The following is a 25,632-nucleotide window of genomic DNA, read 5'->3' on the forward strand; positions in this document are numbered from 1 at the left end:
GTGTCTATCTCAACTTGTGAATTGGCAGAGGTCTCAAAAGGCAAGATAGTTTCAAAAAAGTCTAATTCGTTCGTGCGTTGTTGTTGTGAATATTGATTACTGTTAAGTGCTTGCAACTGCAGAGATTTAAGATCTCTGGGATGTTTGAACCAAGCTGAGCCTAGCATGTATTTTGATTGCACACAGTTTATCCAGTTGCATGCAATGACAAAACAAAACACTTGCCATTTAATGTTTTTGCGCTTGCTTTTGTTACACTGCAAGTTTTGTGAATTCTTTGGCTAATTGTTTAATGAATCTTACAGACAAGCTGTGGAACTGACGGAACGCACTTCACCCGAGCAAGCGGCATCGATCCGCGAACCCCTGTCGGTGGTCAATCGCCGCTGGGAGGCCCTACTCCGTGGCATGGTCGAGCGCCAAAAGCAACTGGAGCACGCTCTGCTGCATTTGGGTCAATTCCAGCATGCCCTCAACGAGCTGCTGGTCTGGATCAACAAGACCGACAGCACTCTGGACCAACTGAAGCCGGTACGTAACTATATATAGGGTGTTTTTTTAGAGGTATAGAACTTTAAATTGCAATAAAACAACGATGGATTATTCGATTGACATGAATTTTATTGACATGAAAGATAATCTTGTGGCATTACATTTTAAATATGATTTCTGGCATATGACCGCCACGGCTGGCTCGGATGTAGTCCAATCTGGACGTCCAATTTGCAATGACTTTTTCCAATATTTGGCCGTATATCGGCAATAACACGGCGAATGTTGTCTTCCAAATGGTTTAGCGTTTGTGGCTTATCCGCATAGACCAATGACTTTACATAGCCCCACAAAAAGTAGTCTAGCGGTGTTAAATCACAAGATCTTGGAGGCTTATGAAAAATCGGGAACAACAGCAATCTCGTTTTGGGCCCATTCGACGAATCTACGCCTTGCTTGATGATCGTTTGGTTTCAATTCTTGCACGAGTTGGAATTTGTAAGCACGCATGACGAATTGCCAAACCAAACTGAGAATAAATCACTTGACAGCTGTTAAATCGGTCGCCATCTTGAACAGTAATGCCAACTTAAAGTTCTATACCTCTAAAAAAAACACCCATTATATATTTCTTGTAAACAACAAATCGTTTCAACATTCCATAATCTTTTAGATCCCTGGAGATCCACAACTGCTGGAGGTTGAACTGGCCAAGCTAAAGGTGCTGGCCAACGACATTCAGGCCCACCAGAACTCAGTGGACACACTGAACGATGCGGGCAGACAGTTGATTGAAACCGAGAAGGGATCTGTGGAGGCCTCTACCACCCAGGAGAAACTGCGCAAACTGAACAACGAGTGGAAGCAGCTTTTGCAAAAGGCCAGCGACCGACAGCATGAACTGGAGGAGGCTCTACGCGAAGCTCACGGATATATCGCCGAGGTCCAAGATATTCTGGGATGGCTGGGCGATGTAGATGCTGTGATTGGAGCTAGCAAGCCTGTGGGCGGTCTTCCCGAGACTGCTACTGAACAACTGGAACGTTTCATGGAGGTGTACAACGAATTGGATGAAAACAGGCCCAAGGTGGAGACGATTCAGGCCCAGGGCCAGGAGTACATCAAGCGTCAGAACCAGATGAAGGTCTCTTCCAGCAATTTACAGCATACACTCCGCACGCTGAAGCAACGTTGGGATGCGGTGGTATCGCGGGCTTCGGACAAGAAGATTAAGTTGGAAATTGCACTTAAAGAAGCCACCGAGTTCCATGACACACTGCAAGCCTTTGTTGAATGGCTGACCCAGGCTGAAAAGCTGCTGTCCAATGCCGAACCCGTCTCACGCGTCCTGGAAACCATTCAGGCCCAGATGGAGGAACACAAGGTACTGCAGAAGGATGTGAGCACTCATCGCGAAGCCATGTTGCTGCTGGACAAGAAGGGAACTCACCTTAAGTACTTCAGCCAGAAGCAGGACGTGATCTTGATTAAGAACCTGCTCGTGTCTGTGCAACATCGTTGGGAACGAGTGGTGAGCAAGGCCGCTGAACGCACTCGTGCTCTGGATCACGGCTACAAAGAGGCTCGCGAGTTCAACGACGCCTGGAGTGGCATGATGCAGTACCTGCAGGAAACCGAGCAGGTGCTGGATCAAATCATCGAGGAAGCCACTGCGTCCAAGGAACCGCAAAAGATCAAGAAGTACATTAGCAAGCTAAAGGAGACACACCGTCAGCTGGGTGCCAAGCAATCGGTCTACGACGGAACCATGCGCACCGGAAAGAATCTGTTAGAGCGAGCCCCCAAGGGCGATCGTCCAGTGTTGGACAAAATGCTGATCGAACTGAAGGAACAATGGACTCGAGTGTGGTCCAAGAGCATCGACCGCCAGCGGAAGCTGGAGGAGGCTCTGCTCCTTTCCGGACAGTTTAGCGATGCTCTGGGTGAGCTTCTTGACTGGTTGAAGAAGGCTAAGAGCCGCCTGAACGAAAATGGACCAGTTCACGGAGATTTGGAGACGGTCCAAGGTCTGTGCGAGCATCACAAGCACATTGAGCAGGATCTGCAGAAGCGCGCTGCGCAAATGCAAGGAGTGCTCAAGACTGGTCGCGACCTGGAGCGATCTGGAAACAATCCCGAAGTTGGACGTCAGCTCGATGAGATGCAGTCCATTTGGGAGGAGGTCAAGAGTGCCGTCGCCAAACGCGGCGAGCGTCTCCAGGTGGCCCTTGTTGATGCCGAGAAGCTAAATGCCCGTGTTCAGGCTCTATTTGATTGGCTGGATCATGCCGAACACAAGCTTCGATATGCCAAGAATGCCCCTGACGATGAAAAGGTGTCCCGTGAAATGATGGACATCCACATGGAGTTCATGAAGGATCTGCGAGTGCGCGAGCGTGAGAAGTCCGAGACATTTGAGTACGCCGAAGACATTATCAACAAGGCCTATCCCGATGCCATTCCGATCATCAAGAACTGGCTTTCGATTATCCAGCAGCGTTGGGAGGAGGTGCGCCAATGGGCCATCAACCGCGAGTCGAAGCTGGAGCAGCATCTGCAGTCGCTCAAGGACTTGGACGACACCATTGAGGAGCTGTTGGCTTGGCTCAGCGGACTTGAGGGCACCTTGTTGAGTAAGTATTAATTATTAAATTATTTGAGATAGATTATAAATGACATTCCCTGCAGACCTTAAGCACGAACAGCTGCCGGACGAGATTCCACCCGTGGAGAAATTGATCGAAGACCACAAGGAGTTCATGGAAAACACGGCTCGCCGCCAAAACGAAGTGGACCGCGCCTGCAAGCCAAGGCAGTTGCCACCAGGAGCGCGCAAGCCATCGCGCAGCGGCAAGACGCCAGTGTGAGTAGATGAATAGCTTCGCAAGTTGCTGCCGAAATTGTAGCTCTGCTGTATATATCCTTTGTACATTATGATTTTGTATACTTATTTTTGCCAATTTCTTTTTATATACTTTCTTTTGTATCCACCACCTTATTGCTACAATATTCCAATCAAAAACCCCCGCAACGTCTTGCACACCTATTTCTCTGCCTATCCAAAAACCACACCAACCAATGAACCAACTACCGACCGACCGACAGTCGTGGCTCCAGTCACGATCTGCGTGAGCAGTCACCCGACGGCACCCTGAGGCGTCAAAGGTTTGGCCGCAAGTTTATACTGTAATGCTTGCTACTCGTTTCATCCACTTGCCCGGTGGCAAATGTGCTTACTCACCATTTAATCACGAATGGATTTAGTGATTGCCTAACATCTGATATACCGAAACCACCCAAGTTACTTGTTAAAATCCCCAAAGTAGCGCTAAAATCCGTAGCTGCTAACGCACAATTCATACCAATCGAGCACTCCTCAAAAAACCACCCTGCTTAATCACTGCTGCTAAACCTATTGCTTGTTTCATACTATACTTATTCACATTTCTATAACGATATTTTTTATGTTTCTTCACAGCTTCAAGGGATCTCGTGACCAGGGACTCAATGCCCGCAAGGGAAGGTGAGTTTTCATTGGGGTTATACTCTTTGTAATTCAAGAATAGATAGATTCCGCATGTACTTCGAAATTCTTAAATCGAATTTTTGTTTTCAACTTTTCAACTACTTTTGGAAATGCTGCGTCTACAACTATTCGAAATAATTATAAACTTTTATATTTATATTTGTATTATCCATGTATTATCTATGTTACTGTGTTTTTCGTATTTTGTTCGTTACTTTACCATTTTGTTTTGTCTCTTTTTGATTCTACTTTCATCTTGTCTACACACTACGCTACTACGTAAACGTTGCTCATACCGCTCGAATATCAAATATCAAAACTTTGCATCTTGCCGCTTTATTTGCCTATGTCTATGTCAAATGCAAAATCTCTGAGCAGTCGTATCACGCCCACACGTGACACGCCCGACAGAGATCGCCTGCCGCACTACGGGCCCCGATTCTCGCCAAGGTAAGTCCTCGAAATCCTCCAAAACCATCCATATCATCTCAATCTGTGCATGTCCAGTACAATTGTTTGTATTTAGTTTGGTTTTTACTCGTAATGCTCTCGAGCTTAAAGAACTCCTTATTAAAATATATATATCACTTTTTAATATAGCACCTCTGGACCGGAACTGGAATTCCGCTCGTCACGCGCGAAGCTTTTGTGGACGAAGTGGCGCGATGTCTGGATGCTCTCATGGGAGCGTCAGCGGCTGCTTAACGATCATCTTTTGTATCTGAAGGATGTGGAACGTGCCCGCAACTTCAGCTGGGACGATTGGCGTAAGCGCGTAAGTATTTTCAAATAATACTCACTTAGAACATAATTTTTAACTAAATATTGATATCCACTTATAGTTCCTTAAGTACATGAACCACAAGAAGTCGCGTTTGACGGATCTGTTCCGGAAAATGGATAAGGATAACAACGGCATGATTCCGCGCGATGTCTTTATCGATGGCATACTCAATACTAGTAAGTTCCTCTGAGTCTTATCCAAAACTTTATAAAAACAAAACTCTTTTCTTTAGAATTCGATACGTCTGGCTTGGAAATGAAGGCTGTAGCCGATCTGTTTGATCGCAATGGCGAGGGCCTCATCGACTGGCAAGAGTTTATTGCTGCCCTTCGTCCCGATTGGCAAGAGCGTAAACCAGCCAATGATTCGGACAAAATACACGACGAGGTCAAACGCCTGGTCATGCTGTGTACCTGCCGCCAGAAATTCCGCGTATTCCAAGTTGGCGAGGGCAAGTACAGAGTAAGTGGAAAGAGTTAAGAGTTTCCTGAGAGAAAGTTACCAATTCATTTACCTTTTCCAGTTTGGAGACTCCCAGAAACTGCGCCTGGTTCGTATTCTTCGCAGCACTGTTATGGTGCGCGTGGGTGGCGGATGGGTTGCCCTGGACGAATTCCTGCAGAAGAACGATCCTTGTCGCGGTAAGTGGTCCATACATCCGAGTTTAGTCAAAACACCCTATTTAGCTGTGTTGCGTACACACACATTCTCGAAATTTGTTGGATTTCATCCATTCCATATCCATACCAGCCACATAAATTCCATACATTTATCTACAATAATAAACTAGCGTAATCTTGTAGTCCACATTTTTAATATTCCACCCAAATCATGCATTTTGTCTTTACCCAGATACTGTGCATCGTTTGATCATATCATATAAATGCATTCATATCACATCTAGGTACAGTTGTGCTTAACAACTAATTATACTATAATGCCAAATAATAATAATATTACCAAACGGATATGGTCATTTAACCAACCAACAAACAACCAACCAACAATAAACTACTGTGCCTAAAATACTAGCCAATGATCCCGGAAAATAAAAAGAGAAACCTTTGTTAAAACCTCATCATTAATTCTGGTCCAAAAGTTGCCTAAACAAGCTAAAATGATATTAACAGTGTGCCTTAGGGCGATTCTTACTTTTAATTGCCATCCAGCCAGCGCCAAAAGCCACATCATACACACTTACCCAGCCAACCGAACCCTATTAAATATAAAACAGACCAATCTAGCCAAGGGTTGTACCATCTACTCTACTCATGCTCATTTTTGTCGCTTCTATCTAACTGCGTACCAAGTAGCTGCTATAAGTCCATGAAAACACACACCAACGCTCACCAAAAATATCCCGCCAACTGTAGGTTCTTCTATTTCCTATTAGTTAGAATTAATAACCAGGTTTCTCCACCCAACTCTTAGTCGTAGTTGCATTAACCTTCTGTTCTTAACTATCTTAACTTAACTTATCCTGCTTTGAAACTAACATCCTGCTTTATTTGTTTAACAGTATTGCATGCTCTGTTAACTAACAGGGTATGTGCACACTGTACTTCATGTCACCCATTTTATGTTTGAGCCACCAACGATTTCGTTGTGCGTCCTGTATTAAAATTAAAATTTTTGTATTAATTTGTGTTATTCGTTTTTCGTTTTTTACTAATCAAACTTTATGTTTACCCCTTTTTCTTTTTCCAAAATGGTTTTCTTTATTATACCGAAAATCGAATGAATCTTGATAAACCGAACCCGAAAAATATACATATATGTATACTCTACGCTTGCGCTGCCCGCTCGCCACGCCCACGACCACGCCCGACATGCACCCGCCTGTGCCCACACCAAATACTAAACAACAAAAACCAAACAAAAAATACAAAAATTTGTTGTAAAACACACAAAACTGAAAACAAACTGTGACAAATACCTTGCGGTAACGAACTTTCGTTGTTATTGTTGTTGTTTATATGTTCGCCCTACAACAAAACATTGCCTATCCGTGTAAATGTGTTATATGTGGGTGCATCTGCCATGCCAATGCGTGCAAATGCATAAATGCATCTGTGCATCTGCCACTGCAACTGCAATCGCTACCAATACCAATCTTACCCGGGAGCAGCCAAGGGACGCACTAACATAGAGCTACGCGAGCAATTCATATTGGCCGATGGCGTCTCGCAGAGCATGGCCGCATTCACGCCCAGACGTTCCACGCCGAATGCGGCCGCCACTGCCTCCTCCTCACCCCATGCCCACAATGGCGGCAGCTCCAACTTGCCCCCATATATGAGTGGACAGGGTCCCATCATCAAGGTAAATCAATCAGCAATAGAAACTGCAACAGAAAGTAAAAGGGAGCCTAAGTGCTACCGATTCCATTCACATCGCTTATGTCATCGATCGGAATTAACTATGTTTGGTTCTTCCAAAAGCTAATACCCACTATCTACAGTTTTATACTCTTAAATATTCATTACTGAAAAACTAGAAAAGTAAACTCCTTTCTAATATTAATTGTTTAATTAATTTTTTGATCAATGATATGAATGTAGAACCATTTTATTTTTTAAATTTCAAAATCGTATTAACTTTTTTTTTATTGTCTTTAAACATTGAAGCGTTTCGTAAATGTAACTATAGTATCCAAAGAGTTATTTAAAGAGGAGTATTAGCTTAATAGAATAGCATATATTCGAAAATTCTGATATTGACAAATTTAAACGACATTGTGAAATGTGAAAAGGTGCAAAAGTGGTTCACGACAAAGAGTTAAACGCTTACTCAAATCCCGACCCCAATCCATTTACCCATCCAAACATCTCCACATCCTGCAAGGGCACAAGGTAAGTGCCCCTTTCGTCCTTTTTTTTGGGTTCGTTGTGTGTGTTGTTGACAAGAAAAAAGCTATCGCTGCTGCGCCGCCGACTCTTTAAATATCATTTATATATCTGCATGAGATCCGATTACTTGGTATCAATATATCAATATGTTTTTTTTCTGTAATTGTATTTGATTAAGTATTTGCGACATTTTTAAGTTAATGCTAGAGCATAGTACACCCAACACTATTCATTGATGAGGCTACGAGGTTATTAGGCCGGGTTAGGTTGTTGTCCACGGCTTAAATGATCATAAACCGTTTGCCAAATGAAATACGTTTCTTCATTGTTGGTTAAACATATCGAAATTAATTCCTTAGCCGACGAGCACTTGGCCGAACTTATGCCAATCTTTGAGAAAATCCGCGCTCAAGACCAGGTTCCATGCGCCTTTCCCATTCACATGGGTGCCGGCGGCACGGTATTCGTCCGTTGCAATACCAGCCGTTCGGTACCGCTGAGTCCACACGTGCTGCATTGTCATCCAACAACACACTGGGTAAGTTCGCAGGCAGCAGGAGGAGTAGAAGAAGACTCAGTAGCTGCTCCAGCAGGAGTGCCCGATATCGGTTTCATCTTTCACGGGGGGAGACGGTCCTGAATTAACGATAAATCAGCATTATAAAAAATATTTTATTTGTTTTCGCAAAGGTACGCGAGCGCTCCGTTCGCTCCATTCCCATGTCACGGCCGTCGCGCTCCTCACTTTCGGCCAGCACTCCCGACTCCCTGAGCGACAACGAGGGCAGCCATGGAGGACCTTCCGGCCGATACACACCCCGCAAGGTCACCTATACGAGCACGCGCACGGGCCTCACGCCAGGAGGATCTCGTGCCGGCTCCAAGCCCAACTCGCGCCCGCTCAGCAGACAGGGATCAAAGCCGCCATCGCGACATGGCTCCACGTTGTCGCTGGATAGCACGGGTAAGTAGCAAATAAGTGCATTTCTAGAACTTTAGCTAATAAGTTGCTGTTCTCTTTTGTAGACGATCACACGCCCTCACGCATTCCGCAACGCAAGCCATCAACGGGCAGCACTGCCAGCGGAGCAACTCCGCGTCCGGCGCGACTTTCGGTGACCACCACCACGACTCCCGGAAGTCGCCTCAATGGCACCAGCACCATCACCCGCAAAACCGCCTCCGGATCGGCTAGTCCGGCGCCTACAAGGTAGGGATTCTTTGATTAAAGCATCGCATCGAATGGATAATAGCGGGGACAGTGGGCGGGATCAAACACAATCAATTATTCAAACTTGTATTAATTTATTATTTTTATTTTTACACTGTTTTCGGTTTACCGCATTAACTATTGACCAACACCACCACTCACACAAACAATCAACATCATGAAACGCTAACTTACAACTCCAATTGGCATTTGAACCATTTGAAATTGGCTTGAACGCAACTAAAAAATGCAACTAAAACTCGTGCCTGAAACCCCTCCCAAAACAATAAATAATTATCAAAAACTGAAACAGCAACGGAGGCATGAGTAGATCATCCAGTATACCAGCACTAACAGGCTTCGGCTTCAAACCAATTAGGTAATACAGCCACGAACGGCATAGAACACGTAACATAAATACATACTCATAAGTTTAGGCTAGATTTAAGATCGTGATCATGTATCTTAGGCAGTGGTTATGGTTTACCTTTGCTAACTATCGTTGTACTTAATACTCCCTTAAACACCAAAAGCCGGCCATCACGGATACCGATTAAGATACCCTCATTCGATTCCAAGTCAACATCGCCCAGCTCGACTACGAATCCAACCAGCTTGGGGTAAAGTTGATAAGCTTACAACAAAGACATTTACTAGTCAATTTCAACTCAGTCTATAGCAAGTAATTATGATTTATACCCGTATAAAGTTATTGTTAAGTTTCCTTGTTTGTTCAACCTTTTCCCGCGCATGTGAATGTTGATGTGCATGTCAGTGCCATGAAAATCCAACGAACAACAAGCAAAAAATGCTTTCGACTAATGCTTAAGTTCGATTACCAGATTACAATACATTTTTTGTTATTTTACGTGTTATTATATAAAAATCTATTTAAAGAACAGCGACTAATCCGATCCTTTTTAATCCCAGGCGGAACATCAGCGGTAGCTCAACGCCCTCCGGCATGCAAACACCCCGAAAAAGCTCAGCGGAGCCCACCTTTAGCTCCACAATGCGACGCACTTCGCGGGGAACCACACCGACGGAGAAGCGAGAGCCGTTCCGGCTATAGGAAAGCTAGCCACCTTTATAGATGAGGACGACGATAGAGAAGCAAAAGAATGCCAATATTTAAATCACATACACACAACTCTACGTACTAACTACGCACTGAAGTTCTAAACTAAACCCAATCCCCCCCTCCAAAACCAATCGAGGCTACATTAGCAATGAATGTAGCTGGAGGAACAGCACACAGTTCTACAAAAGAGACTAACTATGAAGTGCCCTAATGGAGTGGAAGAGCAAAACAATTTATAGATGTTTATACTATATATATTTTGTAAAAGACACGGTTAAGATGAAAGATATGCAGACATATAGCTAGCACACAAAGTTGATCAGACAAGCAACCTACTTACGAGTACTACTATTACTAATACTACCTTTTGCTACTACTAATTTGTAATGCCCACTACCTTTATTCACTAGTTATACACGTTTCCGAAATTATGATTTGTATATACTTATAAAGCGAAAAGCAAGCGTAAATTAATGAAAAATACACTCCAAGTGCTCTAAGGCAAATAAACAAAAAAAAACAAAACAATGAAAACCTTTAAAAAAAATATCGAAAAAAAACTAGTGAAAAAATAAAACATTCGAATGAAATGCCGAGGCCTCTGCTGCAACCATCTTGAGTCTCAGGGCTCCACTGGAATCGCCAGTCCGGTGGATACCTAGCCAGGAGTGGCACGTGGGAGAGGCGGAACGGCCAAAAAAATATAACTAAACCCGTTAAAGAGATAAAATTTGATTTTGTTCTGTTATTAAACTAATAGGAAAGTGAAAATTGTAAGCCGCATAAAGAAAATATTTAATTATATACTAAAAGTCATTACTATAAGTTTAATTAATATTTAACTGTTAAGCGACAAACACACACAGATTTTGTATTGCATAATTATTTTGTTTTTTATATGCAATATCAGCGAATGAATTACGATGCAAAAGGGCGAAAGAAATCGACCCGTTTCTATAAATACTGTAAAATACTAATACTAAATTATTTTGTTGTACGAAACGAAAGAAATGCATTACAACTCGTTTTTTGTAATTCTATTAAATTAAAACAATTTAAATGCGAAATAAACATTTACAAAAAAAAAATAACAACATAACCCGCTGCCTTATTATTCTGTCACACTACCCAACCAACTGAGTATAAAAAATAAAACACAGGGTACTGCTGATTTCCAAATTTGATTTATTCATTTAAGTTCTCAATCGTAGTAGTTATTTGACACATTGAAATTGAATTTTCGATATAATACCATGATCGATCCGTGCGGATCACTATTTGGTTTTCTACAAAACACTCAATTAATTGTGATATTTAAATATGTGTGCATGCATGCTAATGCAGATGCCCTGTATCGGGTTCCTCCTCCTCTGTTGCCTCCATTCTGACCACCATTCACTGACTAGAAATGCCGCTCCAACTTCAATCGTCCAACTAACTCAAGTACAAGCTGGATTCTTACGTTTCTTTGTGCTACAGGCTGCCAGAGAGGGATTCATTTAGACTAAACTTTGAAGTGCAGTTGCAGATTATGCGTAAGTGGATATCAATACCGTCTTCTCCTCGAATCTTTACGATGCTGTGGTGTAATCTCGTCAACGCCAGCGCTGCCATTTGGTGCTGCTAAATACATGCTGCTCTACGCGCTAGCTTTCAAAGGCCCTAATAATATCGGCTTGGCATGGTGCCGCAAGTCTTTTGTAAATCATTACAAATATCATTATAGTTAAGGTACAACTAAATATCATCATTAATATAGTCCAAATTAGCTAACCCGGCTCGCTAAAGCTAACTAAATACAAATATATACGAACGTACGAACTTAAAAAGTCACAGAAACGAGTGCGCCTCATAAAACTAAACCTGGGCCGTTTGGGTTGGTGCTTCATTGTGTATTAGCAGCATGGCAACGCAATGGGTATCCGGATCCCCATCTCTTCCGGAAGCCATCGTCACCTGGCAAGCCCGGAACTGGCTGACTGGGCCTTTGCCTGCTTGCCGTTGCCCGTATTCGATGTAGAGCCACCTGCGGTTGCCGGAGCTGCAGCCGCATTCTGCTCCCGATCCCTTTCGGCCCGATGATGGTGACCATGCTGATGGTGATGATGGTGACGCCTGCCGCCGCGATAATGCCGCCGATTGTGGTGATAGTTATTGTTGGTCGGCTCCGGCATGATGCGGTGGGTCTCCTGCACCACTGGCGCAAATGTGGAACTAGTTGTGGGCTTGATAACCTCCTCCTTCGCCGGTCCCTCCAGCTTTTTAGCTGCCTCGGCTTCCTCGCGACGCCGCCTTCGCCTAATGTCCTCCTCCGTCTCGATGGAAATCACGGCCGATCCCTCGGCATTTACATCGATAATGGCGCCGCGACTCTTTTGCTGCAGATACAACTCCGACATGCGCTGCTGCATTTGGCGCAGCTCCTCGGTCACCTTAAAATCCGGAGCATTCAGCAACTCAGATGGCGGCATGGCGCACTTGAGACTATCCGTTTCGTCTCCGATGTGCTCACGGCAAACAGGGCACAGGGCCTGGAAGGGATCGGCCGTCTTCTGCAGCCAGGCGGGCAACTTATCGAACTCCTCCTGGTAGTTGCGGCGCAGGGCGTTAAGATGCCGGGCCAGGCAGTAGCTGTGCAGGTAGTGGAAGCACTCGGTGCGTGTGAACTCGTCGCCATCGGCGAATCCATACAAACAGACAACGCACTGGCCACTAGGCAGATTGCTGCCGCTCAGGTGCTCCCGCACCACCTCGATGAGGTCGAATACAACCGGAAAACCAATTGACTCCTTGATCTTGGCGTTGCACGCGCTTCGGATTGCCTCCAAACGGGCATCGTCCAATCCTCGCGGACGCAGTAGCTTGAATGTGGGACTCTCCTCCGGATAGCCAGGTGTTGGATGCACCTGCAAGGTAACGCACACATACTGCTGCTCCTCCTCCTCCCCGGTCAGGGGCAGTACCGTTGTCTCGATCTGCTCCACCTCACCGCTTTTCGGGGGGATTGAAATACTCGCTGTAGTATCGATCACATATATTGGGTAGCTACTGTATCACCTACCTGGGCGTGCGTTTGATGCAAACATCGTCCATTAGGATAGCTTCCAGCGACTCCACTTCGTCTTGTAAGCTGCAAGTGTGCCCAATAGTTAAACTACACATTGCTAGGATTAATCACATATGTTTGCTTACGCGTCCATTTTACCACCGGTTAATTCAGTTCTTTGAGTATTTCTTGAGGTTTTGTTTAAAAAATCGATTTGAGACACCTGAAATTTGGCGAAAACACGGCGACCGTTTATCGCTTGGCCGAAAATGCCAGCAATCAACATTTAGAACGCCTATGTCGTCATCAAAAATCAAGTTGGCAGCTACGCTTCAACGGTCACACTGGTCTGCATAATAATTTTCGTTTTATTATTTTGATTCTCGAAAATCCTAATTAGTAAGATATGTTGCGCAGAGGCTTTTTAACTCGCATTAACCCAACCCAATGGAGCCGCCAAATGTCGGTGGTGGCCAAATCCCTGAAGTACACACAGCACGGCGAGCCACAAGAGGTGCTGCAACTGGTGGAGGACAAACTTCCCGATCCCGAGGACAACCAGGTGCTGGTGAAGATTCTCGCGGCTCCCATTAACCCGGCGGACATAAACACCATCCAGGGTATGCTGGCGATTAGCATATATCATAAAGAAACATACATGTATCATGCCTGCAACATAACAAATATAGCCATAACCAGCATTAACCACTATAATAAGGCAGATCATCCTGGATAAAAAGTGCAAATCAGGAAAATTTGTATTCATGGTGTATCCCCATTTGTTTGGAAATCGGTTAAAAGAGCTTTGTGGGCTTACCAAAATTGTTATTTAATGCTATGAATGTTATCAGTGTATCTTTGTACTGTGAACAATGCTCACTTCAGCGGCGTTAAACTTAAACAAAGCTTAGTTCAAACGATCCAAATATCATATGAACCAAACTATTTAATCTCTTATCTAACCTTTAAAATTAAAATAATATAAAGACACTTTCATAATGCTAGTCCTAAATCCCGTACAGGTAAATACCCGGTGAAGCCCAAGTTTCCGGCAGTTGGAGGCAATGAGTGTGTGGCCGAGATCATTTGCGTGGGCGACAAAGTCAAAGGTTTGGAGCCGGGACAGCACGTCATTCCCTTGGCCAGTGGTCTTGGCACCTGGACCACCCATGCCGTCTATAAAGAGGATCAGCTGTTGATCGTGTCCAAGAAAGTTGGCTTGGCAGAGGCCGCCACCTCGACAGTGAATCCCACTACTGCCTACCGGATGCTCAAGGACTTTGTGCAGCTTTGTCCGGGTGACACAGTCATTCAAAACGGCGCCAACAGCGCCGTCGGCCAGGCGGTACACCAACTGTGCCGAGCCTGGGGCATCAATAGCGTTGGCATTGTACGTGACCGACCCGAGATTGCCGAATTAAAGCAAATGCTGCAGTGCCTGGGAGCCACCGAGGTCCTAACTGAAACCGAGATCCGCACCAGTGACATCTTCAAGTCGGGCAAGTTAAAGAAGCCCCGCCTGGCCTTCAACTGTGTGGGCGGAAAAAGCGCCACCGAGGTGTCGCGCCATCTAGACAATGGCGGTGTGCTGGTTACCTACGGTGGAATGTCCCGAGAACCCGTCACCGTGGCCACCGGTCCTCTTATTTTCAAGGACATTGCATTTCGAGGCTTCTGGATGACTCGCTGGTCCAAGGAGAACTACAGTTCACCTGAACGTTCGAAAATGTTTAAGGAGATCTTCGAGCTGATGGAGCAGGGAAAGTTCGTGGCCCCCAACCATGAGATGGTGCCCTTGGCTAACTTTAAAGACGCGGCGTCCGCTGCCTTGAACTTCAAGGGATTCACCGGCAAGAAGTACATATTGGACATGAGCATTTAGATGCGTATCTTGAGGCTGAGCCTGCTGTTTATTTACATGTACGAATAGTGTATTAAAATTGTTATCTACTGTGATACATTTTAGACCATCTCCACCTCATTGGACTGGTACTTCAGCTGCAGAGTCATGGCGGATGGCGAGGTGGCATCGGTGACTGTTAGCTGCTGGCCATCTTGTAGTCCCAGTTCGCCAAGGCTCTGTGTTAGGTTCTTTCGGGTGGCCTCTTCAATACTCTTTATCCCTGACATGTACAAAGTCCGCCGCTTACCGTCCTTCATCACAGTCGTCAAGGCTGGGTTTTTAAGCTGGAAGCGCGGGGAGTCGCACAATAGCTTTATCACATCCTCCAGCGTGGTGGTGTTGGGATCCTCAATTGGCAACGGCTGCGGTGTATTGCTGCACGCCAAACAGTTCTCCGACTTCTCAGCCTCGTACGTGTAGGTATAGATACCGTCCAGGTCGTTGAAGTTCAGATAGTTTGTCATGCTATCATAGCAACTGGTGGCCAACTTAAAGATCTCCAAAGCACAGGCAGCGGCGATTGTTGCATTTGTACTCGCCACAGCGGGAATGATGTGCTTGACAACGCCCTGGACCAAGCGATAAGTGACTCCGGTGATGTTGAACTCATTTGACCGCTCCAGAGCCCGTTCGTAGACCCAGCCAATGTGCTGGGGATCGTCCCCATCTAGGGGCACTCCAAACGGATTCTGTTTCTCCCACTGTATGATCTTCACGTACTCGATGCAGTGCTCCGGAAGCCTGGGAGTATTTGCAATAGTGCAAAGAGGATAGTTGACCTGCGGCGGAAACAGATCGAGCGTGCACTCAATGCACGCCGTGAACCCGGGCAGGATAACGCGTGCGTTGCCCTTGAATCCCTCGGTGCCGCCATCAATCATGGGCACTATGGAGCTGGTATCTATTGTGCCGTCTTCCTCATATCGCAACATGGAGAGTAGCATGCCATTGATCCAACGACGGGCGACGATCGAGTCAAGGCCACAGACAACCAGGTGAAACTGCTGGTAGAAGGTCTCGTCGAAGTCCTGAATCTTCTTGAAATGCGGTGTCACCCGGCAAGTGGGCACTCGTGCGTTGATGAAGCGAGCCGCGCACTCAGCCTTGGAGGCGCCAATGTCGGTGCGGCGGAACAGAAACTGGCGATTCAGGTTGGACAGCTCAATTGTGTCCATGTCAATGACGTGCAGGTTACCGAAGCCCATCAGAGCCAGATCCTTCAGTAGTTCGCAGCCCAGGCCGCCAGCTCCGATAATCAGCACCTGGCATTTGGTCTGCAGGAACTCCAGGTTTTCCGGCGAGGCCGCGAAGCCGTCTTTGCAGAAGGGGCCTTCGCGTTCCAGGATATTGCGCAATCCATTGAAACGCTTGCTCTGCAGGATCAGGCCAGGATTGGGTGAGTGGACAGACATTTTTCAAACAAAATCAAGACTGTGATACGTTTGGCAACACTGTTCGGGTCAGAAGTGATGTTAGTGGTGGTAGTTTAGTTGAACACCAAATATTTATTGGCAAATACTAAAGATTAAACCAGATTATATCAAAGATGCAGACAGCTAGAGTATGGAATATGCGCCTGATTATTTTATTTTGTCCAAAAGAATTTATAACGTTTCATCTTTAACACGATCCTACCGATATTTTCTTTTACATGACTACCTTACTGTTATTTCAAGCAACCCACAAACGGTCACACTGCGCTGATGGCGTCAATTTGAAAACAACGGAACTTGAAAAAATTCAGCGCGTCCTTTGCAGCGTGCTCCGCATGCCACTCGTTATTTTGGGAAAATAGTAGTGATTTTCTGTAGAATTCAAAGTTGAATCGTAGCAGCCCGTGTGCAGGCAGTCCCTGCGAGTAAAAATCGATCTTCAGAAATACGCAGTTAAGCGAAAATGGCGCTTTCCGCTTTGGCGTCCTTTGATGATCTGCGACGATGCATGCAAGTGCTTACCGATGGAACAGCCGAGGAGGGTGAGTAAAACGGAGCACTGGCGAGGCGAATGAAGCCCTACATGATGTTTGTATTCCATATAGAGTTCCTGCGGTTCCTGCGCATGTTCGAGCAGTACCACGAAAAGTGCGCGGGCTATGCGGCCGAAACGGCCAGGATCCAAAACGAGCTGGACAAGTCGCTGACCAAAATGGGCGACCTGGAGGGCAAGCTCTTTCACGCACGCCGCATCATCGATATGGAGATCAAGGCGCGTCGCCAGGCGGAACACGAACGGGATGCCATGGAGAGCAAGATCATGGCTGTGGCGGATCTGCTGCGTCACGAACGCAATCTGAACAACGAGACCCGCGACAAGCTGGCCTTTCTGCACACACTGCCCTCGTCGCGGAAGCGCAAGTCCCTGAACGCCGTACGTGAAGACAAGTCCTATGGCGACATTAACTCCACCGGATCGTTGCTGTCAGATTTGTCTATTACACACTCTGAGGATGACTTCCTCGATGTGCGCACATCAAAATCTTGGCGGGAGCATCGTCCCTCGCTGCCCAAGAACCAGATTCCTAGCGTCGGCAACAAGAGATCGCGATTGAGTACAGGACTCAATGGCAGTATGTCCGGTAATACACCAACCACCGGTAAGTCGCGGCGCTCTGGCGTCGGAATCGGAGTGGAGCAACACACGGTGGACGTGGGTCAAGGCGCTGAGCGCTTTTGTGCCACTACCAAAGTCACCATACCCCAGGATGGACAGGGCGTGATTCGAGCTGAGTCGACCATTGAGTCGCTGCCCGTGATTGGCGGTAACGAGAGGATCGTCGACGGACTGTCCTCGACGCCACGGCGATCGGTCCTTAAGGAGGCTACAGCACCGCCGCTGACGCCGGTAAATGCTATGGCACCTCATGTGATCGCTGAATCCGGAACGCCTCTGCAGCACCGTCCGCTGATGAGAAACCACACGTTCAGTCAGAAGACATTCTTGCGTGGCGACAATTGCGTCCAGTGCCAGAAACGGTAGGCATTAATGAAGTTCTGTTCCAAGTACGTTTTTACTCATTAAATTCTTTATACTTTTTAGTATACGGTTTGGGGCCGTTGGCCTGAGATGTCGGGATTGTCCAGTGCGCTGTCACATTGATTGCCGGTATCTGCTCACCGTTAGCTGTGTGCCACAAACGGGAACACCCACAACGAAGACCATGACTGGCTATGTCTCAGACTTCGCACCATCCATTGCACCCATGATCCCGGCCCTGGTTGTGCACTGCGTAAACGAGATTGAGGCCCGCGGGCTTACCGAGGTAGGCCTCTATCGACTGTCCTCGTCGGAGCGGGAGTACAAGGCCCTCAAGGAGCAGTTCTTGCGAGGCAAGGCCACTCCTCATTTGGGCAACACGGATATCTATGTGCTGTGCTGTTGCGTCAAGGATTTCCTGAGGTCCCTTACAGAGCCTCTTATTCCAACCAGCCAGTGGAAGGATTTCGCCAACGCTGTCCAGAACCCTGACACCAAAACATCACAGGATATGCTGGTCAAGTCGGTGAAGCAGCTACCTCAAGCCAATAGGGATACGCTGGCCTTCCTCATACTGCACTTCCAGCGAATTGCCCAGTGCCCGGTCGTGCTAATGCCGATCGATAACATCTCGCTCATCTTTGGCCCCACTATTGTGGGCTACTCTACACCAGATCCCGACCAGCATGCGATCTACACGGAAGTTTTCACACAAAAGCAGGTGATGAAGGCACTCCTTGAGCTGCCCGTTTCGTTCTGGGAGCAATATATCGTTATAGATCCGACAAGAACGCCGGCCACAGTGATCAAGCGGGTGCCCAGCAACAAAAATGACTTACTTTCGCTATATGGTAGGTTCTTTATGAGTTCATTCGTTGCATTACTCTAATTATTATATTTTTCACAGCAACTCCCTTCAAAGGCGGTACCATTAAGAAGCGGAAGTTTTACGGCACACCGCCGCCATCTGCGCACAAGAAATAACAAGACTTTCCTTGTTGGAAAGCATTTGACGTGTTACTTAAGTTTACTTCAAGTATTTGCAGTTTTTTGTTTCCGGCCAGCCAACACCGAGCTGTATTTGTACCCAACTAACCATAAGCTTTTCTTTATAGTTACCACGTTCTATTATAAACAAAAGCACGTTATTCGTACTAACATAACTATACTCACCAGAGAAATAATTTAAAATATGCAGTTGAAAAGCAATAAGAACTATGAACAAACGTATGAATAAAGAAAAGAATATACAAGTTTTTATACCACAAAAGTCCTTTCACTTTATTCAAGAAGGTAGAACATTTTTCAACCTGTTTAGTAAACTGTAAGATGCATAGAAAACTTACTATTCTCTATTCTATACCACAAATTATTGGCTTTATGATCGTAACCACAAATATGTTAACCATTTCCGGATATTAATGCCTTTTAGTATAGGGAAAATGGAAAAGTTTCATTTATGGCGGAAGATAAAATGTGAACAACTAATGTTAGTTGGATACAATTATGGAATATCCATTTGATAGGATTATCTAAAAACAAGATAAGCTCGGCCATTGATACATTCTAAAAATACTCACTGCCGCTCAGAAAAGCCCATGACAGACACTTATGCACAGCTATCGTCATATCATCATCAAACTGGTTTGGACTGCTCCCGTAATAATACCCTTAAGTGCCCCATGGAGCCGGCAGTCTGTTGATTGTAACCCATTCAGAATGTTCGAAGCGCATCAGCATATATCCATTCAGCTGGTGATTTTTCTCTACTTTGCGATAGCCCTTTGCTCGTCATTGCCAAACGCCACGAGCTGCGGGCATCGTTGCGGCGGAGGCGACTGTATCCAACTCGACCAGCTATGTGACGGCACCGCCAACTGCTTGGATGGCTCCGATGAGACGTCTGCCATGTGTGGGAAGGTCTGGTGTCCGGGATATGCGTTCCGCTGCAACTACGGAGCGTGCATACCCAGCACAGCTGTTTGCGATGGCGTCCAGGACTGCGTGGATGGATCGGATGAACACGGATGGCTGTGCCGAGCCCAGATGCAGAAGGCTAACTGCGACAACTGGGAGATGTACTGCGCCTCTGGACAATGCATGCCCTACTCCAAGTTGTGCGATGGCATCCGCGATTGCCGGGATGGAGATGATGAGCTGGCGTCCCTTTGCGAGGGCGTTGTCCTACCAACTACAACGATCAGTTCAACGACAAGTACTACCACGGAAAGTGCTACCAATAGCATAACTCCCAATGTTGCTATGGCACGGAAGCCACCACAAGCACATCCCATTCAGGAGAACGAGGAGTGCGTGGTTCCACAATTGCCAAACGTGATTGTTAGGCATTTCACACAGGCAATCCTCACCGCGGGATCAAGAGTAGCCAATGGCACCCGTATCTACTACGACTGCCCGGCGGAGCACAGGCTTAAAGGGGACAACCAGAACATTTGCCAGGACGCTTTGTGGGCTAGGAAGTTTCCCTACTGTGAAAGTAGGTATACTAACTTATTTACCCTTAATTTATATTAATTTATTGAATTTACTTTTAGCACCCCAAGCGCACATTTTTAGTTTGGTGATAGTAGTATTCTGCTGCCTTATCGTGGTATTGGTGTTTCTAATTTGGCGGGTTCGCCGGAAAAATGGCACAAGAAGGCAACGCGAGGAGCACATTTGGCTGGTGGAGACCAACAGCAATCTTCCCGAGCCAACTGGCATACCAAAGGTTTAGGGATATATGTTTACAAAGCCAAAATTGTGATCACTTACCTTTTTTACCAACTGAGTTGTGGCTAAAAATACTGGTAATTTTAAAAACTCGGGGTTTATGTTAAGTAAATAATGTCGTTAAAAGTCCGTTCTAATGTTTTAAAAATAAATATAAATGTATTTATAAATTTAGAGTATAAATTCTAAAGCAATTATATATTGTAAATATATATATGTAAACGATTTTAGAAACACCATAATTATGTTTTTATGTTGTAAATTATGGTGGTCAAACCCATAATTTCACCTGTTAACAATATGTTTGCTTTAACAGCTGTAATGCGGAAACCACTTGTTGCTGCGACTGAAACTGTGACCGAAACAGTGACTGCAAATAATGGCATTTCTGCTGGAAGCAGACGCGGTCACACCATCCCACGAAGCGCCAATATTGCTCCAGTGCTTCGCAGCGTAAGTACCACAAGTTCTAGAGTGGCTCCATGGCAGAGATACCGCAACCGATTAGATAACGAATTGCACTTGCAGCCGGCTCAGAGTACCCTTGAAAATGGCCAACATTGCTAAGATCTTCGCCACCCGTGCCCAGGGCGTCCTGCAGGCAGCCGCCCGCCAGCCACAGGTGGCCACCCGCTTCAGCAGCTCCTGTAAGTATGTGCGGGCTTAGGGGGGATCAAAGTCCACGCTATTGATGCCCAGCTCCACCCTAAGCCGGAAAATCAAGATATCAAATGCCGGTTTCTGCCTGATATCTCTTGTACTTTTCCATGCAAATAAACATTGATTGCGTAACATAAGATCACCTCATTTATGATGCCATCTCTTTTCAGCGACCAACAACTGGGAGTACATCAAGACCGAAGTGGCCGGCGAGAGCAAGAACGTGGCCGTGATCACCCTGAACCGCCCCAAGGCCCTGAATGCCCTCTGCAATGGCCTGATGAAGGAGCTGTCCACCGCATTGCAGCAATTCAGCAAGGATAAGAGCATCTCCGCCATCGTTTTGACGGGCAGCGAGAAGGCCTTTGCCGCCGGCGCCGATATCAAGGAGATGGTGGGCAACACCTACTCGCAGTGCATCCAGGGCAACTTCTTGAACGACTGGACCGAGGTGGCCCGCACCCAGAAGCCCATCATTGCTGCCGTGAATGGCTACGCCTTGGGCGGTGGCTGTGAGCTGGCCATGATGTGTGACATCATCTATGCCGGTGATAAGGCCAAGTTTGGACAGCCCGAGATTGCCTTGGGCACCATTCCCGGAGCCGGTGGCACCCAGCGTCTCACCCGCGTTGTTGGCAAGTCTAAGGCCATGGAGATGTGCCTCACCGGCAACATGATCGGCGCCCAGGAGGCTGAGAAGCTGGGTCTGGCCAGCAAAGTGGTGCCCGCCGACCAGTTACTGGGCGAGGCCGTCAAACTGGGCGAGAAGATCGGCACCCACTCCAATCTGATTGTGCAGCTGTGCAAGGAGGCCGTTAACACTGCTTATGAGACCACTCTCCAGGAGGGCCTGAAGTTCGAGCGTCGCACCTTCCATGCCACGTTCTCCACGGTAAGTTCACGTTTTAATATCTGCCTAACACTATCTAATCTGTTTTATTTTCTGACATCGAATAGGCCGATCGCAAGGAGGGCATGACCGCCTTCGCCGAGAAGCGCCCCGCCAAGTTTACCAACGAGTAAAAGGGGATGTAACCCTAATCCCTCCCAGCCAGCTTTGCATTTATAATATCTACAAAAAACCGTTGTTTCTACGCAATTAAAACTTTAATCGTGATAATTTGAAAATGAACAATGTCTTATAATTTACCATTAGTATTTGTGACATGCTAGTCCGCTGTCATGTGGTAATCCATTGCTATAAACATGGTATGGCCACTTGACAGTCGGCTTGCTTGACCGTTTATCCTACTTTTAGTCGAAACAAAACAAGTGCTTGGTTGATTTCCATGGCTTTGGGGAATGACCCCTCTGGTTGCTTTCGAGTTTGAAAGGCAAGCTTTTTGGAAAGGTGTGCGCTGTGTTGCTTTGCCTCCGTGAAGAATACTCTATATTATAAAAATCTATACCTCCCCGCATCCTTCTCGAACCGTGTGAAATTTTGTGTCTGGAGGCATCGGAATCATCACAACATCGAGCGGAGTGTCGTTTTATTTGTGACCGCGAATAGTTTTTATCCCTGTGCATGGGACAATGTTCTGTAAATCGAAAACGTTTTTCCTTTGGTTCAATCACGCAGGGATCACTTAGTTCCGTGGTAAACTCATTGTTTCGATATGTAACCACTCCTCGACGAATGGCCCGAGCTTGTGGCTCCGTTGGCCGTGAGGTGAGTAAGTAATCCGTGCATGGTCTGCATTTCTCTACATGTCGCTTAGCCCTCTTACGCTCCCGATGTTTCTGCCACTCCCGCTGGGCTCGGGACACCAAAGGATGAGGAACTTGACAGGAAGATGGCTGCCGTGGTTCAGTGCTTAGACAATCACTTGAGTGGCTGCTCCAATGACTGCAACTATCTGACGAACATCTTCCATTACATAACGACATCTTTGCTTGGGACATCTGGTAATTCTTGGCTCTTGGAGATCGTCTGGAACAGGATGGTAGCCCAAAGGAGGAGTTGGAACTCCTTCTGTACGTTACGATTTCTGAGTCTGAGGGACGTGGTGAATTGGAATTTCGTCTTGAATTGGCTCTTACACTTTTCTTTACTGTTTTGGACCATATCTTGGGATCTTTTGGTCCCCGTATATCCTGGTTACTGGTCTGATCCCTGAAGATGATTTTTCTGTCTGCAGAGTTGCTTTGGTTGCACATTACTCTTTGGTTTTCATTTTGATGCTCCAGATCAAAAGGTTCTCTTTCATTGGATTTACCTTCCCTGATACTTATAGACCGGGGGCTATGCCTAGGTCTTCCGTTCCCCGATTGGTTGGACTTGAACTCAATTGCTTTGGATCCTGACCAGAGAAATCGCTTGGCAAAAGCATGTAGTCTGGGCAGCAGGCGTGGTTTCTTCAGGAGATGTCCATCTGAATCTGTAGATAACCTTCTTGAGATGAGTCCTGGACATCTTGAACGTATTTTGCTTGTGGAATGATCGTCTTCCCAGTCAAGTGAACTGTCATTTGGTGCTCCTTTCCGACTTCTACTGTGTAGGCCAAATGACTTATGTTTCTTGACACGAGAACAAGATAAATGATTCTGGTGATCAAAAGAATCTGAGCTGGTGTTTTTAAAGAACTGGTGGAGTGTGGATCTGCTGCAGGTACATATATCCTCATCTTGATCTGAATAATCCCGACTGCATATGGGTGGTTGGATTCTTCTTCGAGGCACCTTACAATTGCGCCTGCTGTCAGCCTTCTTCAATTGGCGCTTCACTTGGCTTCTTACATTCGGATTGGTTGTGGACCAGTAGTAGGAGTAAGGTTTACTGTCTGGAAACATTTGCCGCTGGCACCAATTATTTTCCGCGAGTCGACGCTTCTCCGCCTTCCGAATATCCGGATCGACGGCGGACCAGAGGTAGCAATATGGTGGTGGCTTACTCCTCTTGCACTTCGGGATTGGAGCACAGCCCCGATCAAAAAGTTTCTGCTTTTCGGAGCGATGAATGAAACCTCTATAGCCGAGGCTATTCCCTTCACGATTTGGCGGGATTTCAATATCGTTCTGATCATGGAGGTCGGGTCGCTGACGATGTTGCAGACCAAGTTCCTGATGATTGGAGACGGATGCATAGAATGTGTTCTCTGAGGGCGAATCTTCCTGGGCATCTGCTTGAGTCTTGCTATGATCTTCACAGCAGTTCTTTTCACTACGCTTTCTTGGTTTCTTACTTCCATTTCGGGATCCGTGGGTAGTTCCCTTAATGGCTTTGAAGAAAGGCCTAACATTTTTACCGGCACATATGGGTGGAACACTGGATTTCGGCCCTGGATAGGGCTGTTCCATAGAGCAAGGACAACTTTCTAGGGGATTCAAACTAGGTTGTGATTTCGATGCAATTGGCTTAGGGGGCTCTTTATTAGTTTCCAGGGGTTTTAAGGATGGATTGCTCGCATAAATTCTGTGCAACCTAGACCTAGGCTGGTCGTCCTTTACCTTTAGGTTTTCCTTAGCTCCATTTTCATCTTTTTTCACTAAAACAGCTGCTTTCTCTTTAGCAAAAGGCGAGTATCGCTTTTTTCTGGGCTTTGTGCTGGATACAGGAGGATTGGAATCCTCCTGTGGGGGAATTTCCTTTTTCGGCGGACATGAGCAGATCCGGTGACGAATGCAGTCCACATTGGTGCAAGGAAATTCTACAGGTGCAGCTGTGGAGATGCCAGGTCGCATGTGCCGGCTCTTACCCGCCGCATCGTATTTGTAGTAGGAGAAGCTGGGCTTGCATGACCGGTACTTTCGCGGCAGCTTCTCCAGACCCCGCATCCTGGCGTGGTGCTGCCTAAGGAGGCTGAGGAACTCGGGGGACACCCGACGCCCTGGAAGAGCGAAAGTCGCCGCCTTATCCTTTCGACGAACGGCATGGCGAATGGGCACATGAAACCTGAAGCAGAACCTCCTCTTGCATGGCTTTCTTTCGGCTGCGGATCGTCGGGTGTCGAGATACCACTGCGCCGCCTTGTCATCCACATCGAAGTACTGCACTCCACTTCTGACCACTTTGGGAGCTCGCTTAAGATCCTGCTGGGAAGGCGGATCGCGCGCCACAGTTGAGCACCTCAATGAATCCAGACAGTTGTGTTCACAGGCCAAGAAGTCGTAATAGGAGGTGCAGGTATTTTGCAAGTTGAGCTTTTTTATCTTCAAAGCACTTAAAATATTCATCTCAAAGGGGAATTTTGTTGTATTAAAACTGAAAAAATTAGAAAACTAAACTAGTCCTTCAAAGGCTGGTGGATCGCTACACAAATATGTCATTTATTGCTTAAAACATATTATCATATGCCTAACAAATTAAAAATATTCTTAGAATAAAACATTAATCTAAGGACAATCATAAGATATACAGATCCCTGTCTCACGATTT

The 25,632-nt window shown here is 46.2% G+C and overlaps 8 protein-coding genes across 38 annotated transcripts in view; 5 read left to right on the plus strand and 3 right to left on the minus strand.

Annotated features, from left to right (window-relative positions):
* Window positions 1-11,041, plus strand: part of LOC120445966 (microtubule-actin cross-linking factor 1) — a 68,404-nt gene extending 57,363 nt beyond the window's left edge. For 7 of the 30 annotated variants that reach the window (XM_039626687.2, XM_039626670.2, XM_039626680.2 and 4 more), the window contains 16 exons: window positions 29-40; window positions 306-531; window positions 1,166-3,125; window positions 3,181-3,355; window positions 3,598-3,657; window positions 3,971-4,015; window positions 4,397-4,468; window positions 4,619-4,793; window positions 4,861-4,978; window positions 5,035-5,264; window positions 5,326-5,443; window positions 6,931-7,124; window positions 8,342-8,615; window positions 8,678-8,861; window positions 9,395-9,481; window positions 9,792-11,041. In XM_039626687.2, coding sequence (XP_039482621.1) covers window positions 29-40; window positions 306-531; window positions 1,166-3,125; window positions 3,181-3,355; window positions 3,598-3,657; window positions 3,971-4,015; window positions 4,397-4,468; window positions 4,619-4,793; window positions 4,861-4,978; window positions 5,035-5,264; window positions 5,326-5,443; window positions 6,931-7,124; window positions 8,342-8,615; window positions 8,678-8,861; window positions 9,395-9,481; window positions 9,792-9,933 — 4,072 coding nt within the window. In that variant the 3' untranslated portion in view covers window positions 9,934-11,041. Of the gene's footprint in view, window positions 1-28; window positions 41-305; window positions 532-1,165; window positions 3,126-3,180; window positions 3,356-3,597; window positions 3,658-3,970; window positions 4,016-4,396; window positions 4,469-4,618; window positions 4,794-4,860; window positions 4,979-5,034; window positions 5,265-5,325; window positions 5,444-6,930; window positions 7,125-8,010; window positions 8,190-8,341; window positions 8,616-8,677; window positions 8,862-9,174; window positions 9,241-9,394; window positions 9,544-9,791 lie in introns of all 30 variants that reach the window. The other 23 variants (XM_039626695.2, XM_039626678.2, XM_039626691.2 and 20 more) reach the window with 13 other exon arrangements.
* A 69-nt stretch (window positions 11,042-11,110) lies between these two features.
* Window positions 11,111-13,289, minus strand: LOC120444534 (E3 ubiquitin-protein ligase RNF25). Its single transcript, XM_039624280.1, has 3 exons — window positions 13,135-13,289; window positions 13,004-13,072; window positions 11,111-12,933 (listed from the first exon to the last, which is right to left on the minus strand). The coding sequence occupies exons 1-3, from the start codon at window positions 13,272-13,274 to the stop codon at window positions 11,895-11,897; spliced, it is 1,248 nt and encodes a 415-aa protein (XP_039480214.1). The 5' UTR covers window positions 13,275-13,289; the 3' UTR covers window positions 11,111-11,894.
* On the plus strand, window positions 11,115-14,944 carry LOC120444535 (enoyl-[acyl-carrier-protein] reductase, mitochondrial). Of its 2 annotated transcripts, none has more exons than XM_039624282.2 (2): window positions 11,115-11,477; window positions 14,011-14,944. In XM_039624282.2, the coding sequence occupies exons 1-2, from the start codon at window positions 11,474-11,476 to the stop codon at window positions 14,868-14,870; spliced, it is 864 nt and encodes a 287-aa protein (XP_039480216.1). In that variant the 5' UTR covers window positions 11,115-11,473; the 3' UTR covers window positions 14,871-14,944. The 2 variants fall into 2 exon arrangements, with proteins under 2 accessions (XP_039480216.1, XP_039480215.1); XM_039624281.2 differs by lacking the exon at window positions 11,115-11,477 and adding an exon at window positions 13,305-13,608.
* Window positions 14,866-16,353, minus strand: LOC120444532 (nedd8-activating enzyme E1 catalytic subunit). The gene has a single exon (XM_039624279.2). It carries the CDS (start codon window positions 16,301-16,303, stop codon window positions 14,951-14,953), a length of 1,353 nt encoding a protein of 450 aa, XP_039480213.1. The 5' UTR covers window positions 16,304-16,353; the 3' UTR covers window positions 14,866-14,950.
* Window positions 16,354-16,587: 234 nt separating this feature from the next.
* LOC120444531 (rac GTPase-activating protein 1) lies at window positions 16,588-19,134 on the plus strand. The gene is made up of 4 exons (XM_039624278.1): window positions 16,588-16,866; window positions 16,930-17,863; window positions 17,928-18,715; window positions 18,772-19,134. The coding sequence occupies exons 1-4, from the start codon at window positions 16,788-16,790 to the stop codon at window positions 18,846-18,848; spliced, it is 1,878 nt and encodes a 625-aa protein (XP_039480212.1). The 5' UTR covers window positions 16,588-16,787; the 3' UTR covers window positions 18,849-19,134.
* Window positions 19,135-19,332: 198 nt separating this feature from the next.
* LOC120445488 (modular serine protease) lies at window positions 19,333-20,722 on the plus strand. The gene is made up of 2 exons (XM_039625935.1): window positions 19,333-20,361; window positions 20,420-20,722. The coding sequence occupies exons 1-2, from the start codon at window positions 19,476-19,478 to the stop codon at window positions 20,599-20,601; spliced, it is 1,068 nt and encodes a 355-aa protein (XP_039481869.1). The 5' UTR covers window positions 19,333-19,475; the 3' UTR covers window positions 20,602-20,722.
* A 261-nt stretch (window positions 20,723-20,983) lies between these two features.
* LOC120446028 (probable enoyl-CoA hydratase, mitochondrial) lies at window positions 20,984-22,385 on the plus strand. Its single transcript, XM_039626788.2, has 4 exons — window positions 20,984-21,050; window positions 21,126-21,244; window positions 21,428-22,149; window positions 22,215-22,385. Exons 2-4 carry the CDS (start codon window positions 21,148-21,150, stop codon window positions 22,278-22,280), a joined length of 885 nt encoding a protein of 294 aa, XP_039482722.1. The 5' UTR covers window positions 20,984-21,050; window positions 21,126-21,147; the 3' UTR covers window positions 22,281-22,385.
* On the minus strand, window positions 22,346-25,473 carry LOC120446027. Its single transcript, XM_039626787.1, has one exon. The coding sequence runs from the start codon at window positions 25,428-25,430 to the stop codon at window positions 22,512-22,514; it is 2,919 nt and encodes a 972-aa protein (XP_039482721.1). The 5' UTR covers window positions 25,431-25,473; the 3' UTR covers window positions 22,346-22,511.
* Between the last annotated feature and the right edge of the window lie 159 nt (window positions 25,474-25,632).

The sequence above is a fragment of the Drosophila santomea genome, chromosome 2R (genome assembly GCF_016746245.2).
Source record: "Drosophila santomea strain STO CAGO 1482 chromosome 2R, Prin_Dsan_1.1, whole genome shotgun sequence".
Taxonomy (NCBI): Eukaryota; Metazoa; Arthropoda; class Insecta; order Diptera; family Drosophilidae; genus Drosophila; species Drosophila santomea.